We start from the raw sequence: 17318 nt of genomic DNA, 5'->3' as shown, positions 1-17318 counted from the left end.
AGGCATTGTAAAACTCTGACATTCACAGACATGACTAGGCATGATGGGAATTGTAGTTCTTGAACAACTGGAGGGCCGTACTTTGAAGACCCCTGGTTTAGGTGGACGGCCATGTCTTGGTAGGTTTGCAGTTGTGCCATACTCTTTCCATTTTCGGATGATGGATTGAACAGAGCTCCGTGAGATGTTCAAAGCTTGGGAGATTTTTTTTATAACCTAACCCTGCTTTATACTTCTCCACAACTTTATCACTGACCTGTCTGGTGTGTTCCTTGGCCTTCATGATGCTGTTTGTTCACTAAGGTTCTCTAACAAACCTCTGAGGGCTTCACAGAACAGCTGTATTTATACTGAGATTAAATGACACACAGGTGGACTCTATTTACTAATTAGGTGACTTCTGAAGGCAATTGGTTCCACTAGATTTTAGTTAGGGGTATCAGAGTAAAGGGGGCTGAATACAAATACCCCCCCCCACACTTTTCACATATTTGTAAAAAAATGTTGAAAACCATTCATCATTTTCCTTCCACTTCACAATTATGTGCCACTTTGTGTTGGTCTATCACATAAAATCCCATTGAAGTTTTTTTTTGGTTGTAACATGACAAAATGTGGAAAATTTCAAGGGGTATGAATACTTTTTCAAGGCACCATATTTTGATATTTACATAACTCCTCCTACTGCTTGCATGAGGACTGAGAGGAGTACTGAGGCAGGGAGCTGTACAGCACTCTTCTGGCCCCCTCCCGCCTTCCATCATCTGCCTGCATTGCATAGAAAAGTACAAGGACCCAATGATAAGGGTTGGAGGGGGAAGTCCTTGGGTGACAACGCTGCTTCTTCATAGACACAGTACAGTGAGGGAGCGTTGTCACCCTAGGATAGGAAGTGTGTTACTAACGTGATCCCCGGGAAAAGACTGAAAAAAAAAATGCAGCCACCACATCTAAGGACCGGTCATCTACAATATATATTACAATTTTGTTCTTGGGTTTAAATATGCCCCAAGCATTTCCTGGTGATCTATTGTTGAGAAATTTCTTGGGTCATGCAGGTTGAACATTTCCCCCGCCCTCTTCAACGTCTATTTTTCGACTTATGGTCCCTTTAAATGGTAGTCATCCACCTTTAGTGTCCTCTGCTCTCCTCTCCTCCTCCACCATAAAAACAATAAATGCTCCATAGTGCTTTATCGTCAAATTAAAGCAAATTTCTAACCCATCAAATAAATAAAACCCCAAATTCAAGGGTGTACAACAGCGTACCCACAAAATATGGCATAACAACACAAGGACTACATTGATAGCTATCATCCAGCTGGTAGCTAGTATGGAACTTCCTGTATGCATGAATACCATGCTGAAGTCATCCAAAAGCCCCGCCCGACGTGTTTCGTCACCAGGACATGTGACTTCCTTTGGGGGAAAGTTTTTAATTTTATTATAAAGCACTTAATGTTTTTATGGTGACACTATAATGTGGAGGAGAGGAGAGCCAAGGACCCTGAAGGTGGATGAATGCCGTTTGACCACTCCCCACCTGGCCTATAGCAAATTGACAGCCAGGCAGTGGCTTTCCCATTCTGCGTGGACGTCATATGACGTCCTTCAGAATGAGCAGCTCATACATGCCCCCCGGGGGTGCCCAGCGTGGCAATAAGGACAAAACCAATGACGTAGGCTCTTTACCATGTGATCAGCTGTGTCCAATCACAGGTGACCACAGTGTAAATAGGAAGTGCTAGTTATCAGCCGATAAGTGGCTTTCCTTACAGTGATCAGTGATGCCAATCAGTGCCCATCATTTATGTCAATCAGTGACCATCAGTGATGCCTGTCAGTGCCTCTTCATCAGTGCTGCCTATTTGTGCCATCCATCAGTGCCTATAATTGCCCATCAGTGCTGCCTATCAGTGCCCATTAGTGCTGCATATCAGTGCCCATTAGTGCTGCCTATCAATGCCCATTACTGCTGCATATCATTGCTGCATATTAGTCTCTCCTCATCAGTGCTTCCTCATCAGTGCCAATCAGTGCTGCATATTCATGCCACCTCATCAGTTCCCATTAGTGCCACGTCTTCAGTGCTACCTATCAGTGCCCATCAGTGCTGCATATTAGTCCCTCATCAGTGCAGACTATCAGTGCTGCCCATAAGTGCTGCTTATCAGTGCTGCCTATCAGTGCCCATCCGTGCTGCATATGCACGCCTCCTCATTAGTGCCACCTCATCAGTGCTGCCCATAACTGCTGCCTATCAGTGCCCATCAGTGCTGCATATTCATGCCTCCTCATCAGTGCCACCTCTTTAGTGCCCATCAGTGCTGCATATTAGTCCCTCATCAGTGCTGCCTCATCAGTGGAGACTATGAGTGCCCACAAGTGCTGCCTATCAGTGCCCATCCTTGCTGCATATGTGTGCCTCCTCATTAGTGCCACCTCATAAGTGCAGCCTATCAGAGCCCATCAGTGCTGCATATGCCTGCCTCCTCATCAGTGCCCATTAGTGCCACCTCATCAGTGCAGCCTATCAGAGCCCATCAGTGAAGGAGAAAAAATACTTACAGCATTTATAAAATTTGATAACAGAAACTAATAAAACAGTTTTTTTTCAAAATTTTTGGACTTTTTAAATTTGTTTAGCGAAAAAAACACCCAGTGGTGATTAAATACCACCAAAAGAAAGCTCTGTCTCCAAAAAAGTTATACAAATTTAGTTTGGGTGCAGCACTGCATGGCCACTGCATGGTCATTCAAAGTGTGAAAGCGCTGAAAGCTGAAAATTGGCCTGGGCAGGAAGGGGGTGAAAGTGCCCGGTATTGAAGTGGTTAAAGGGGCCATACCTTTGGATCAGAGAGGTGGAGTATAAGTGGGCTGCAGGAAAAGAGGATCCCATTTAAAGAGGATGGAAACATTTTATGAGGATCATATACTTCAGGTGAGAGCACAACTGGTGGTGGTTGGTCACAGACGGTGGAGGAGTGAAGGGGTTAAAACATAGAAATGCATATTCATGGATGTGGTATGTTAAAGAAGACACAAGAGACAATATATTTCATGTTGATTTTTTTTATTTAATAATTACACTTAAAACTTAATTACAAAAATTATAAAAATGTAGTTTGGGTGCAGCACTGCATGGCCACGCAATGGTCATTCAAAGTGTGACAGAGCTGAAAGCTGAAAATTGGCCTGGGCAGGAAGGGGGTGAAAGTGCCCAGTATTGAAGTGGTTAAAGGGGCCATACCTTTGGATCAGAGAGGTGGAGTATAAGTGGGCTGCAGGAAAAGAGGATCCCATTTAAAGGGGACAGAAACATTTTATGAGGATCATATACTTCAGGTGAGAGCACAACTGGTGGTGGTTGGTCATAGACGGTGGAGGAGTGAAGGGGATATAATATAGAAATGCATATTCATGGACGTGGGATGTTAAAGAAGACACAAGAGACAATATATTTCATGTTGATTTTTTTTATTTAATTACACTTTTAGTTTAATTTGATGATAGTGCTACACCTCTTTATTTGCACATAAACTGAAGAAGGAGCTGACGCTGGAATAAGTAAAAGGCCAATTCAGATGCATTCAGTACATTTTCTCCCTGTTCTTGTTCCCCCTTTTCCCAATATTACAATAAAATGTATCCATATTGTTCCATTCTGAAGCATTCAAAGATGTTTGCAATCCATTTGCACAGATTCCAGCAGTGGGATGAGGGTGACCATCTCAACGCGTTTCACAGACTACCAAAGAAAGTGATATCTATAATGTCATATTCAGAAATAATAATCAGGCATATGGAGCATTAGCCATGTTTACATGCAAAGCATAGTAAGGTCAAGGGGTAACTAAAAAATATGAACTAACACCCAGCATGGAGAGGGAACTGTCTGGGATATCTCAAGAGGAACCCACAACTATTAAAATGTGACAAAAGATTATGGTTATTCTAGAAAGGGTAGGTAGTTCTATAATTTGTTAAAATCTTTAGTTGTTAGGTTATATTCAGATCATAAATAAACTGTAACATCATCATGGGCATATTCTCTATATATACTTCTTAAATACTTTATATATGGTTTGTTTTTTTCCTATATATGGTTGGGAGATGGTGCTTGGATAACCCAATCAGTCAAGCATACCTGATAATAGTGTTCTGGTAAATAACCATCAATATTTAAGCCCAACTCCAGCAATTAGCCAAAATCTACCCTTGTAGTGGGGGGTTAAATGCTCATGCAGTCTAGGGGTTCAGGGTCCCTCCAGTGGTGTGACTGGTCTCTTTAAAACACTGTGGTGACCATGAGGATGATAGAGACTGTTCTTTTTGAAGGTTGATAGGAACTGTGTTCTCTATGAAGATGATAGGGAATGTATTCTTTTCGAGGATGATAGAAACTGTTCTTTTCGAGGAAGATAGGAACTGTGTTCTACATGAAGATGACATAGACTGTGTTTTCCATGAGGATAAGGACTGTGTTCTACACAAGGATGATAGTGACTGTGTTCTTCATGAGGATGATAGGGACAGTGTTCTCCATGAGGATGTTAGAGCCTGTGTGTTAGAGCCTGTGTTTTCCATGAGGATGATAGTGACTGTGTTCTCCTTGAGGCTGAGGAAAGCGTTCTCCATGAGGATGATAGGGACTGTGTTCTCCATGAGTATGACAGAGACTGTGTACTCCATGAGGATGAGGACTGTGTTCGCCATGAAGCTGACAGGGACAGTGTTCTCCGAGGATGACAGAAACTGTGTTCTCCATGAGGATAAGAGGAGACTGCGTTCCCGTGAGGTTGATAGAGACTGTGTTCTCCATGAGGATCATGGTGACTGTGTTCACAATGAAGTTGAGGACTGTGTTCTCCGTGAGGATGACAGGGACAGTGTTCTCTGAGGATGATAGAAACTGTGTTCTTGATGAGGGTGATAGTGACTGTGTTCTCCATGAGGATGAGGACTGTGTTCTCCATGAGGGTGACAGGGACAATCATCTCCAAGGATGATAGGAGCTATGTCCTCCAAGGATAATAGACTGTGTTCATGTAGATGATATAGACTGTGTTCTCCATGAGGATGGGGACTGTGTTTTCCATGAGGATGGGGACTGTGTTTTCCATGAGGATGGGGACTGTGTTTTCCATGAGGATAGGGACTGTGTTTTCCATGAGGATGACAGGGACAGTGTTCCCTAAGGATGATAGAAACTGTGTTCTTCATGAGGAGGATAAGAGCTATGTCCTCTGAGGATGATAGAGACTGTGTTCTCCATGAGGATGTTTGTGGACACCTATTCACATCATAATGGAGAACCATCCGTGTCCATGATTTCACCATTTTTGGATTTAGTTATTTTTTTACAAGTTGTATTTTTTATGTTTTCATTCAAACACGAGCAGTGAAAGCTACAAGAGAAGCAAAAAGTAATGATTTTCCCATAAAGTTACAAAGCTGTAACACAACTTCCTTAGACAGAAGAGTCTGGTAAGAAGGACATTATGGGTTTCTTTTGGTATTTCTCTTTATTCGAGGCTACAGTTATAATCCATGTAAGGGTCAACATAGATTAGAACATTAGCCAGAAGAGGACTCACTGATAAAACTGAGAAATTACAAAGCCTGCAACTATCGTACTCTCCACAAGATGGAGAGCTCAGGTATTTTAAGTGGACCGCACAGAGAAAGGAAGTGACGTAACATAAAGATAGTAATTTCTGGTTTAAAGTTGAGTTGGGAGGAAGTAAAGAAAAGACATTGCTGGAACTGGCAGCAGAGGAGGTAAAAAAAAATATATTACTTTATTTTGCTATTATTTTATATTTAGGCTCAGTTATCTTCCCATTGGGTCTGTCCTCTACCTAATAAAATATATATATATATATATATATATATATATATATATATATAGTCATAATATGTACAGTACATACAGATACATCCTAAATGTAGAGTTATTTATCCGAGTGTCCATCTAGAGCCTCTGGTTTATAGACAGGATACATTTTAAATATAGAGCCACTTATCCAACTGTCTATCCAGAGCCTCTGGTTTATAGACCAGATACATCCTAAATATAGAACCATTTATCCAACTGTCTATCCAGAGCCTCTGGTTTATAGACCAGATACATCCTAAATATAGGACCATTTCTACAACTGTCCATCCAGAGCCTCTGGTTTATAGACCGGATACATCCTAAATATAGGACCATTTCTACAACTGTCCATCCAGAGCCTCTGGTTTATAGAGTGGATACATCCTTAATATAGAACCATTTATCTAACTGTCCATCAAGAGCCTCTGGTTTATAGACCAGATACATTATAAATATTGAGCCATTTATCCAACTGTCCATCCAGAGCTGCTGTTTTTTCTACTGATTTATATCTCATGTAATTATCCATCTACAGAAATATGCCCTGTATATAGCAAAGATCAAGCAGGATGGAGAAGCAGTGGAGTCAAATGACTGAGAAGATAATAAACCTCACCCTTGAGGTCATCTTTCTGTTGACTGGAGAGGTGAGGAGGAATCTGGGAGAGTCACATAATATCCCTTTTAATAAAACTTTGACTTGACCAGAGGGATGGGGACAGTTCTAGGAGGAACCCAACATCACAGTTGCTTTTTCCATACAGATTTTTCCTCCTCTGAAGGATGAAGACCAACTTACCTTTACAGTGCCTCCACCTCGCTCTTTGATGATTAAACTAAACAATGGCAAGAAGATTCTAGAAGTCACCAAGAAGATGATGGAGCTGCTGACAGGAGAGGTGAGCGGTGCCGGGAATTCTGGGACATTATCCAGTAACAGACAAGAGATGTGTCTGGATGGTGACTGTATCATTGTGTGTGTCAGGTTCCTATAAGGTGTCAGGATGTCACTGTCTATTTCTCCATGGAGGAGTGGGAGTATTTAGAACGACACAAGGATCTCTACAAGGACGTCATGATGGACAATCAGCAGATTTTAAGTTGTGTAAAAAAGAAAATTCACTTGAATAAGAAAATACATAAGTTGTCCTTGGAGATCATCTACCTTCTGATTGGAGAGGTAAGGAGATTTCCCAGAGGGTCCAATGACATGACTTATCTTTTTTACATAGACCTAATCGTGAAGGTAGAAAATACAGAGATTTTGGTATTTAAAAAAAAGACTTGACAAATAAAGTCTTAAATAAGCACAATTCCTACTAGGCAGATGAGGAGGATTCTGGGAATGTAATTTTACATTAACTTTGGTCTTTACAGAATTTTCCTCCTGTGAAGTCTGGTGACCAGGTGACCATCACAGTGCCTCCTCCTAACTCTTTTACCTTAGAGAGAAACAACATGCTGAAGATTCTAGAAGTCACCAACAAGATAATTGAGCTGCTGACAGGAGAGGTGAGCGGTGCCGGGAATTCTGGGACATTATCCAGTAACAGACAAGGGATGTGTCTGGATGGTGACTGTATCATTGTGTGTGTCAGGTTCCTATAAGGTGTCAGGATGTCACTGTCTATTTCTCCATGGAGGAGTGGGAGTATTTAGAAGGACACAAGGATCTCTACAAGGACGTCATGATGGAGTATCAACTGCCAAACACATCACCAGGTAAGAGGAATCTGGAATGGGAGTGATAGGCCAGCAAAGCTTGAGAGGAAGAGCTCACTAGTGATTTTAAACTTGAGTAAAAAAGAATTTGAAAATGGAATGTCAGAATTTTCTACACATCCTCCAATTACACTTGTCTGCTATCTTCAGACATCATGTTGCCAACAAATGAGGTGGAAATCCTGAATATCATATGAAAGGTCCATCTCCATTCCTCAATATAACGTCATGTTCCCAACAAATGAGGAGGAGATACTGTACACCATATGAAAGGTCCATCTCCATTCCTCAATATAACGTCATGTTCCCAACAAATGAGGAGGAGATACTGTACACCATATGAAAGGTCCATCTCCATTCCTCATTATAATGTCATGTTCCCAACAAATGAGGAGGAGATACTGTACACCATATGAAAGGTCCATCTCCATTCCTCAATATAATGTCATGTTCCCACCAAATGAGGCAGAGATACTGTACACCATATGAAAGGTCCATCTCCATTCCTCAATATAATGTCATGTTCCCAACAAATGAGGAGGAGATACTGTACACCATATGAAAGGTCCATCTCCATTCCTCAATATAATGTCATGTTCCCAACAAATGAGGAGGAGATACTGTACACCATATGAGAGGTCCATCTCCATTCCTCAATATAATGTCATGTTCCCAACAAATGAGGAGGAGATACTGTACACCATATGAAAGGTCCATCTCCATTCCTCAATATAATGTCATGTTCCCAACAAATGAGGAGGAGATACTGTACACCATATGAAAGGTCCATCTCCATTCCTCAATATAATATCATGTTCCCAACAAATGAGGTAAATAGTTTTTACATTAACCAAAGTAAAAGTAAATCTCTTTCCAGCAGATGGATACAATTTCACTCATACAAAACTCTACAGTGAAGTATATCCCTGCCCAAAGTGCGATAAATCTTTCACGGACAGATGGGACCTCACCAAGCATCTGAGCTGTCACATGGGAGAAATTTTTGTGTGTGAGTGCGGGAAGTATTTTAAAGACAAAAGTCAGCTGACGAGACACCTCCCGGTTCACACGGGTGAGAAACCTTTTACATGTTTAGAGTGTGGGAAATGTTTCTCCCGTAAAGACACCCTTGTAAAACACAAGCGAACCCATAGGGACAGAAAGAACTCTTCATGTACAGAGTGTGAGAAATTGTTCCTAAAGAATCTGGACTTCACACGAAGCAGACCTGAGGGATCTTTCGCATGTTCAGAGTGTGGGAAATGTTTTAGTCAGGAAAGAGACCTTTGTAAACACCAGGGAGGTCACACGGGTGAGCGTCCTTTTTCATGTTCAGACTGCGGGTTATGCTTTAAGCAGAAAGCACACCTTCTCAATCATCTCATGAGAACTCATAGGGGGAAATTTCCATTTTCATGCTCAAGTTGTGGGAAATCGTTCAAAACAAAATCTGAATTTGATCTATACCTGAGAGATCACAGTGCTAGAGAGAGGTACATAGTTCCAGAGAGCCTGGAGTGTAGGTGATGTACCTCATGGGGGACTATCTGCAAATTGCAAGCACCTTTTTTCTCTTCTAATTTAAGCACCCTGGGTTTTCCACAAATACAGATACTTATTTTGTTAGGTGGAGTGAGCACTTGGCCCTTACCTTTCACCTCCCCTGTGTGACTGTGTCTCTGCAGCCTCTCCCCCTCCCCTCTTCAGTGTGACTGTGTCTCTGCAGCCTCTCCCCCCTCCCCTCTGCTGTGTGACTGTGTCTCTGCATCCTCCCCTCCTCCCCTCTCATGTGTGACTGTGTCTCTGCATCCTCTCCTCCTCCCCTCTCATGTGTGACTGTGTCTCTGCAGCCTCTCCCCTCTCCTTTGTGACTGTGTCTCTGCAGCCTCTCCCCCTCCCCTCTCCTGTGTGACTGTGTCTCTGCAGCCTCTCCCCCCTCCTGTGTGACTGTGTCTCTGCAGCCTCTCCCCCCTCCTGTGTGACTGTGTCTCTGCAGCCTCTCCCCCCTCCTGTGTGACTGTGTCTCTGCAGCCTCTCCCCTCTCCTTTGTGACTGTGTCTCTGCAGCCTCTCCCCCTCCCATCTCCTGTGTGACTGTGTCTCTGCAGCCTCTCCCCCCTCCTGTGTGACTGTGTCTCTGCAGCCTCTCCTCCTCCCCTCTCCTGTGTGACTGTGTCTCTGCAGCCTCTCCCCCTCCCCTCTCCTGTGTGACTGTGTCTCTGCAGCCTCTCCCCCCTCCTGTGTGACTGTGTCTCTGCAGCCTCTCCCCCCTCCTGTGTGACTGTGTCTCTGCAGCCTCTCCCCCCTCCTGTGTGACTGTGTCTCTGCAGCCTCTCCCCCCTCCCCTCTGCTGTGTGACTGTGTCTCTGCATCCTCCCCTCTCCTGTGTGACTGTGTCTCTGCAGCCTCTCCCCCCTCCCCTCTCCTGTCTGACTGTGTCTCTGCAGCCTCTCCCCCTCCCCTCTCCTGTGTGACTGTGTGTCTGCAGCCTCTCCCCCTACCCTCTCCTGTGTGACTGTGTCTCTGCAGCCTCTCTTCCTCCCCTCTCCTGTGTTACTGTGTCTCTGCAGCCTCTCCCCCTCCCTTCTCCTGTGTGACTGTGTCTCTGCAGCCTCTCCCTCCCCTCTCCTGTGTTACTGTGTCTCTGCAGCATCTCCCCCTCCCCTCTCCTGTGTGACTGTGTCTCTGCAGCCTCTCCCCTTCCCTTCTCCTGTGTGACTGTGTCTCTGCAGCCTCTCCCCCTCCCCTCTCCTGTGTGACTGTGTCTCTGCAGCATCTCCCCCTCCCCTCTCCTGTGTGACTGTGTCTCTGCAGCTTCTCCCCTCTCCTCTCCTGTGTGACTGTGTCTCTGCAGCATCTCCCCCTCCCCTCTCCTGTGTGACCGTGTCTCTGCAGCCTCTCCCCCCTCCCTTCTCCTATGTGACTCTGTCTCTGCAGCCTCTCCCCCTCCCCTCTCCTGTGTGACTGTGTCTCTGCAGCATCTCCCCCTCCCTTCTCCTGTTTGACTGTGTCTCTGCAGCCTCTCCCCCTCCCCTCTCGTGCGTGACTGTGTCTCTGCAGCCTCTACCCCTCCCATCTCCTGTGTGACTGTGTCTCTGCAGCCTCTCCCCCTCCCCTCTCCTGTGTGACTCTGTCTCTGCAGCCTCTCCCCTCTCCTATGTGACTATGTCTCTGCAGCATCTCCCCCTCCCATCTCCTGTGTGACTGTGTCTCTGCAGCCTCTCCCCCTCCCCTCTCCTGTGTGACTGTGTCTCTGCAGCCTCTCCCCCTCCCCTCTTCTGTGTGACTGTGTCTCTGCAGCCACCCCCTCCCCTCTCCTGTGTGACTGTGTCTCTGCAGCCTCTCCCCTCTCCTGTGTGACTGTGTCTCTGCAGCATCTCCCCCTCCCTTCTCCTGTGTGACTGTGTCTCTGCAGCCTCTCCCCCTCCCCTCTCCTGTGTGACTGTGTCTCTGCAGCCTCTCCCCCTCCCCTCTCCTGTGTGACTGTGTCTCTGCAGCCTCTCCCCCTTCCCTCTCCTGTATTACTGTGTCTCTGCAGCATCTCCCCCTCCCTTCTCCTGTTTGACTGTGTCTCTGCAGCATCTCCCCCTCCCCTCTCCTGTGTGACTGTGTCTCTGCAGCTTCTCCCCTCTCCTCTCCTGTGTGACTGTGTCTCTGCAGCATCTCCCCCTCCCCTCTCCTGTGTGACCGTGTCTCTGCAGCCTCTCCCCCCTCCCTTCTCCTATGTGACTCTGTCTCTGCAGCCTCTCCCCCTCCCCTCTCCTGTGTGACTGTGTCTCTGCAGCATCTCCCCCTCCCTTCTCCTGTTTGACTGTGTCTCTGCAGCCTCTACCCCTCCCATCTCCTGTGTGACTGTGTCTCTGCAGCCTCTCCCCCTCCCCTCTCCTGTGTGACTCTGTCTCTGCAGCCTCTCCCCTCTCCTATGTGACTATGTCTCTGCAGCATCTCCCCCTCCCATCTCCTGTGTGACTGTGTCTCTGCAGCCTCTCCCCCTCCCCTCTCCTGTGTGACTGTGTCTCTGCAGCCTCTCCCCCTCCCCTCTTCTGTGTGACTGTGTCTCTGCAGCCACCCCCTCCCCTCTCCTGTGTGACTGTGTCTCTGCAGCCTCTCCCCTCTCCTGTGTGACTGTGTCTCTGCAGCATCTCCCCCTCCCTTCTCCTGTGTGACTGTGTCTCTGCAGCCTCTCCCCCTCCCCTCTCCTGTGTGACTGTGTCTCTGCAGCCTCTCCCCCTCCCCTCTCCTGTGTGACTGTGTCTCTGCAGCCTCTCCCCCTTCCCTCTCCTGTATTACTGTGTCTCTGCAGCCACCCCCTCCCCTCTCCTGTGTGACTGTGTCTCTGCAGCCTCTCCCCTCTCCTGTGTGACTGTGTCTCTGCAGCATCTCCCCCTCCCTTCTCCTGTGTGACTGTGTCTCTGCAGCCTCTCCCTCCCCTCTCCTGTGTGACTGTGTCTCTGCAGCCTCTCTCTCTCCCCTCTCCTGTATTACTGTGTCTCTGCAGCCTCTCCCCCTCCCCTCTCCTGTGTGACTGTGTCTCTGCAGCCTCTCCCTCCCCTCTCCTGTATTACTGTGTCTCTGCAGCCTCTCCCCCTCCCCTCTCCTTTGTGTCTGTGTCTCTGCAGCCTCTCCCCCTCCCCTCTTTACTTATTTACTTCCAGCATCAATCATCCCACTTCCTGTGAGCCCAGGGAGTCAATGTTCCTCCTCCTGTCCTGGACTGCCAGGATAATGCTGCATTTAGAGGCAATATGTTTTTACCTTGCACCACTCTCACAGCTTTTGAAGTCACCCAATGCCTGAGGAAGAGGAAGGTGAAGAAGATCTGTGTGGCCAAAGGACCTGGCCATAGGAACCTTAAAAAAATGGTACAGATAGAATTTTTTTTTAATGAGTGTTTCAAAGTTTGGTGGGGGAGGGGTCTGCTGGGACTGGAGCTGGGCTTTACATTTTTACATTTATATCCTCTGGGGATGAAAAATGTCAACCCTTATCTAATTTTATCGATGAATGGTGGAGATGGGAAAGTGATTACCCAAAAACAGGGGTCCCTGAGATGAGCGGGGTAGAGGTATGTATTATAGATCTTAGCTGTTTCATATATACATATATATTTTCAGTTTTTTCCTATTTTTTACTTGTAAACTGCTCATAAAATAAAATATTTATGGAAGATAAAACCACCCAAAGAATGCCTAGTTTATTTTCCACTTTGTGACAGCAACACTACTTTTTAAGTCCTTAAGCTGAATGTCCCATGCTAGGGATGCGCACCTGTGTACTTTCCTAGTTCTCAGACTGACAGATAAGTCATACAGTAGCTTTATAGTCAAGTTAATTGGCACAAACAGATGCTGTTCAATTTGTTGTAAGAATTTAAGCTTCACTATTCTGTGGTTTTATCATGGTCAGGGGTCAGGCTCGGAGACCAGTATCTATAGCAGTAGAGAGTCTCCCATCAACCAGTGGGATAAGTACACAACCAAGCCACCCTGGCGGATGAGGCGGGCTCACTTGAGGTGCGGGGGGTCTAAGTACTAACCGGTGTTCACCAGAGCTCCTGATGGTGAAGATGGGTTTTGCTACATTAACATACCAGATCACGGTCCTCAGGATCGCCCAACCAGGAAGTAAGGCAAGCCGGGGTCTAGTAGCAGATATAGAAGGTAAGGATCAAGAAGAGAAAGCATAGTCGAGGAACAAGCCAAATGTCGGTAACGAGTGGTAGCGAAGATATGGATGGCAGCAGGAGTGACAAGAGCGAGATATTGGCTGGAGAGAACACAATAATCTGGCAAACAGGAAGTGCAAAGGCATGGCTGAAGTAAAAAGTTCATGGGAGGAGCAAAGAGTTCAAGGTTCACTAGAAACAAGACACAAGGCAAGGTTGTCTAAGGCAGTGGTCCTTAGCCCTTTGCCTGCTTTTATCTGGCCCTTGGGCCATTATTCCCCTCACTGTTACCAACAGTGGGGCATAGTTCCTGCCACTGACAAAGACAACGAGGCACTCTTCCTCCCACTGACACCAATGATGGTGCTATTCCTCCCAGTGACACCAATGATGGTTCTAATCCTCCCACTGATACCAATGATAGGGCACTATTCCTCCCACTGACACCAACGATAGGGCACTATTCCTCCCACTGACACCAACGATAGGGCACTATTCCTCCCACTGACACCAATGATGGGGCACTATTCCTCCCACTGACACCAACGATGGGGCACTATTCCTCCCACTGACACCAACGATAGGGCACTATTCCTCCCACTGACACCAACGATAGGGCACTATTCCTCCCACTGACACCAACGATAGGGCACTATTCCTCCCACTGATACCAACCCTCTGATGCATTTTGCCCCACCCACTGGGGCTTCGTCAGAGAGGTCAGGGCCAAGGAAGCTACTTTGATGGGCAGGGAAACATCCTCAACATTACAGAACAAGTCCAGTTGAATGTGACTATTATTAGCCAGTCCACCGAAAAGGTATTTGATGAGTTTGTTCTGGTACATGGCTAATCTCCCAGTGCTCCCAATATCTCAACTAATACTGTATTGGTTGTCATAGCACTAGATACTCCAAATCCACAATGTTCTTCACCAGGGGTTGATCTTTAAAAGATGAATTGCCCAGCTTCAGCAACTTTCAAGCCCTGGTCATAGCGGAATCTCTGCAAGCAGCGACTTGTCTTCCATCCATTTCAGGCACCTTCACCGTGCACTGGATAGCTGGGTCATCTCTCCCTAGGAGGGTTCCAGAGCCTAAAAAGCAGCTGCCCCCAGGCAGTCCTTGGACTGTACAGTTGTTCTAGAAGCCTGTCAGGGCTGAGGGCCCAGATGGATTTTCGTAGAGGCTGATTGCAGGACCTCACCACAAGGGATCTGGTCTGGGGAAGGACTGTCACTCACTGGGTCATGTCTGGAGGAAGCTGGAAGGTGGCAGCTGTCCTGGGGACTTGTGAGTAAAGACCTTAAACTGATCCCTGTGACTGTGCAGTGTTCTGGAAATCGCATTGGCTAGCAGTAGTTGTGCAGAGGCGCAAGGTAGCCAAATACCAATGAAATGTGCCTCATGGCCCCCAACTGTGAGGTCTTAGCCTGTTCAGAGAGTTACTTTGTGGTCTTCAGCTGTGGCGGTTTAGACTGTCCAACATTCATGTCTACATAAGATAAAGATTGTCCTCAAATTGCTACGTGCCAATTATTTTGAAGTAGGCAATGCCCTAACCCCTCTCCTTTTAAATTTTCTTCAAGCAGTTAATCTTAAAAAGACATCCCCTAGACCAGTGATGGCGAATCTTGGCACCCCAGATGTTTTGGAACTACATTTCCCATGATGCTCAATTACACTGCAGAGTGCATGAGCATCATGGGAAATGTAGTTCCAAAACATCTGGGGTGCCAAGGTTCGCCAGTACTGCCCTAGACTGTGGCAGGGTCTCCAACCTCCCGAAGTGAAATTTACTGACATGACACCAAAAATTTACTGACAGAGCCAATTTTTAACTGGCACGACACATAAAATCAAGGTCCGCAGAGTTCCCCCCGCTGTAAGAGGGAATCCTACAGATTCTGATGTAGGGGGAAACTCTGAGGACTCTGATTTAGGGGAATGCTGGGAACTCTGATGTTGGGGGGGATTCTGGTGACCACCTTCTGCTGAGTGAATACACTAAGTTAAGGGAGGGGGTTACTTATATAAGGGTGTCTCCCTTACCTTGGTGTGTTCACTCCCCCTTACCTCAGTGACCCCCTCCCCCACCACAGACTTTGTGTGGCCTAGCTGGCTAGGAACTGTCACCTGACCTACGGGCTCCTCCATTGTTTGCTCGGGTGCACAAGGGGCAGGTAGTCAAACCAGTCCGGGAAGCTCCTCCTCATCGCCACCTCTTCTCCTCCAACCTCCTCCACTCAAGTGACACAGTCCCGACTCCCAGTGGCTCTCCCGCCTCCCGCTCCTGAGTCCCGGCTCCCCATCCAGTCCTGCTGTGTGATTCATAAAAGGCACCAAATGGCGCAATGGCATCACCGCGTGACTAGGGTTGCCACCTCATCCCTTTAAACCCAAACACATATAAATTACACAGGTTCTGAGGCTAATTTAATGCAGATAAGGCACCAAGTGAGTTTAATTACCACCTTAATCAGCCACAGGACCTGTGTAATTAATGTGTCTTCAGTTTTAAAGGGATGAGGTGGCAACCCTACGCGTGACCCTCCCCCTGCCCGAGCCCAACCGCATGCATAGTTCCAAAAACGGCTTAAAGTCTTTTTTTTTTTTTTTTACAGACAACCTGTAAATCGGCTCATATTTACAGACTAGACATGTGCACAGCCAAAAAATTTGTTCCTTTTTGTTTTCGTTTCATTCGTTTATTTTTTTTTTTCGTTTTTCGGGTCAGTCGTTATGATCGCGATTCATAAATTCGTTCATTCGTAAATTCGTAAATGCGTTCGTTTGTACATTCATTCATTCGTACATTTGTTCATTCGTACATTTTTACATTTGTTCATTTGTAAATTCTTACATTCGTAAATTCGTAAAATCGTACATTTGTAAATTAGAAAATTCGGAAATTTGTAAATTCCAAGTTTGAAAATCCAAAAACCCGAAAATTCAAAAATCTGAAATAGTAACTAACTATTAAATTATAGGTATTGTAATTTCCTTTCAAATTTGACTGTCAGTGAACGTAACAAATACAAATTTAACCGAAGTTACGAATTATCCAAAACGAATGCTGCATCTAAACAAATGGAACGGAACAAATTAATAATAAATAATAATAATAAAACGTTGTTATTATTATTATTGTTATTTATTATTATTAATTCATTACAGTCCATTCCGTTTTTTCGGATCATTCATAACTTCGGATAAATTTGTATGTGTTACGTTCACTAACAGCCAAATTTAAAAGGAAATTACAATACCTAGAATTTAAAAGTTACTAGTAATTACTAATAGTTAAGTTATTATTAGTTAACTATTATTTCAGATTTCCGAATTTTCGAATTTACAAATTTACGAATTCACTAATTTACTAATGTACGAATGCCCGAATTTACGAATGTCCAATTTTTTCGAATTTACAAATATTCAGGAACAAATTCGTTAAACAAGTTTTCGTTAATTCGGATATTCCCGAACTAACGAATTTGTCGAAATTCGTTAAAAAACAAATTCGGAACGAAACGAATTGCACATGCCTATTACAGACTGTCCAATAATTTACGGATGGTTGGCAACCCTGGACTGTCTTATTGGAACCAGTGTAAATGGACTGGTGCTTGCAGTGGTGGGCAGCCTCTGGGTAAAAAAAGTTATTACTAGGGGCCCCTTCGGGGGTAGCACTAAACTCCTTTATTTTAGTAACAAGTTCACTTTAAGAAGAAAAAGAAGAGACATTAAGACCGGAATTTCGGAAGATCGTCTGTGTACATTTCCTAAAAAAAGAGTTACAATATTTCATGCACTCAGAACGCCTAATTTCCATGGATCACGATATTCGGATCTTAAAAATGTCATCAACGTATCAGGGATTTTAAAACTTTTGACTTTTTTTTGTTAAAAAAAACTCAAATACAGTCAACAGAACAGAAAACAGAGTACGGAAACACTGAAGGGTACGCAGCAAAAATGAAAACCGCCACAAGGTGGCCATCGCTAATATGTCATTTGAAACGCACAGACAGGAAGTGATGTCACGTACAGACAGG

The 17318-nt window shown here is 45.3% G+C and overlaps 1 protein-coding gene across 2 annotated transcripts; it reads left to right on the top strand.

The window, feature by feature from the left end:
* Nucleotides 1-596: 596 nt before the first annotated feature.
* LOC141104732 (uncharacterized) lies at nucleotides 597-10006 on the top strand. Of its 2 annotated transcripts, none has more exons than XM_073594432.1 (6): nucleotides 597-5781; nucleotides 6414-6525; nucleotides 6643-7058; nucleotides 7256-7390; nucleotides 7477-7600; nucleotides 8481-10006. In XM_073594432.1, exons 3-6 carry the CDS (start codon nucleotides 6903-6905, stop codon nucleotides 9125-9127), a joined length of 1062 nt encoding a protein of 353 aa, XP_073450533.1. In that variant the 5' UTR covers nucleotides 597-5781; nucleotides 6414-6525; nucleotides 6643-6902; the 3' UTR covers nucleotides 9128-10006. The 2 variants fall into 2 exon arrangements, with proteins under 2 accessions (XP_073450533.1, XP_073450532.1); XM_073594431.1 differs by having other exon boundaries at nucleotides 598-5781; nucleotides 8478-10006.
* The last annotated feature ends 7312 nt before the right edge of the window (nucleotides 10007-17318 follow it).

The sequence above is a fragment of the Aquarana catesbeiana genome, linkage group LG08, assembly GCF_042186555.1.
Source record: "Aquarana catesbeiana isolate 2022-GZ linkage group LG08, ASM4218655v1, whole genome shotgun sequence".
Taxonomy (NCBI): Eukaryota; Metazoa; Chordata; class Amphibia; order Anura; family Ranidae; genus Aquarana; species Aquarana catesbeiana.
Note: the sequence above shows the minus strand (reverse complement) of the source record. Positions and strands in the feature narration are given on the sequence as shown.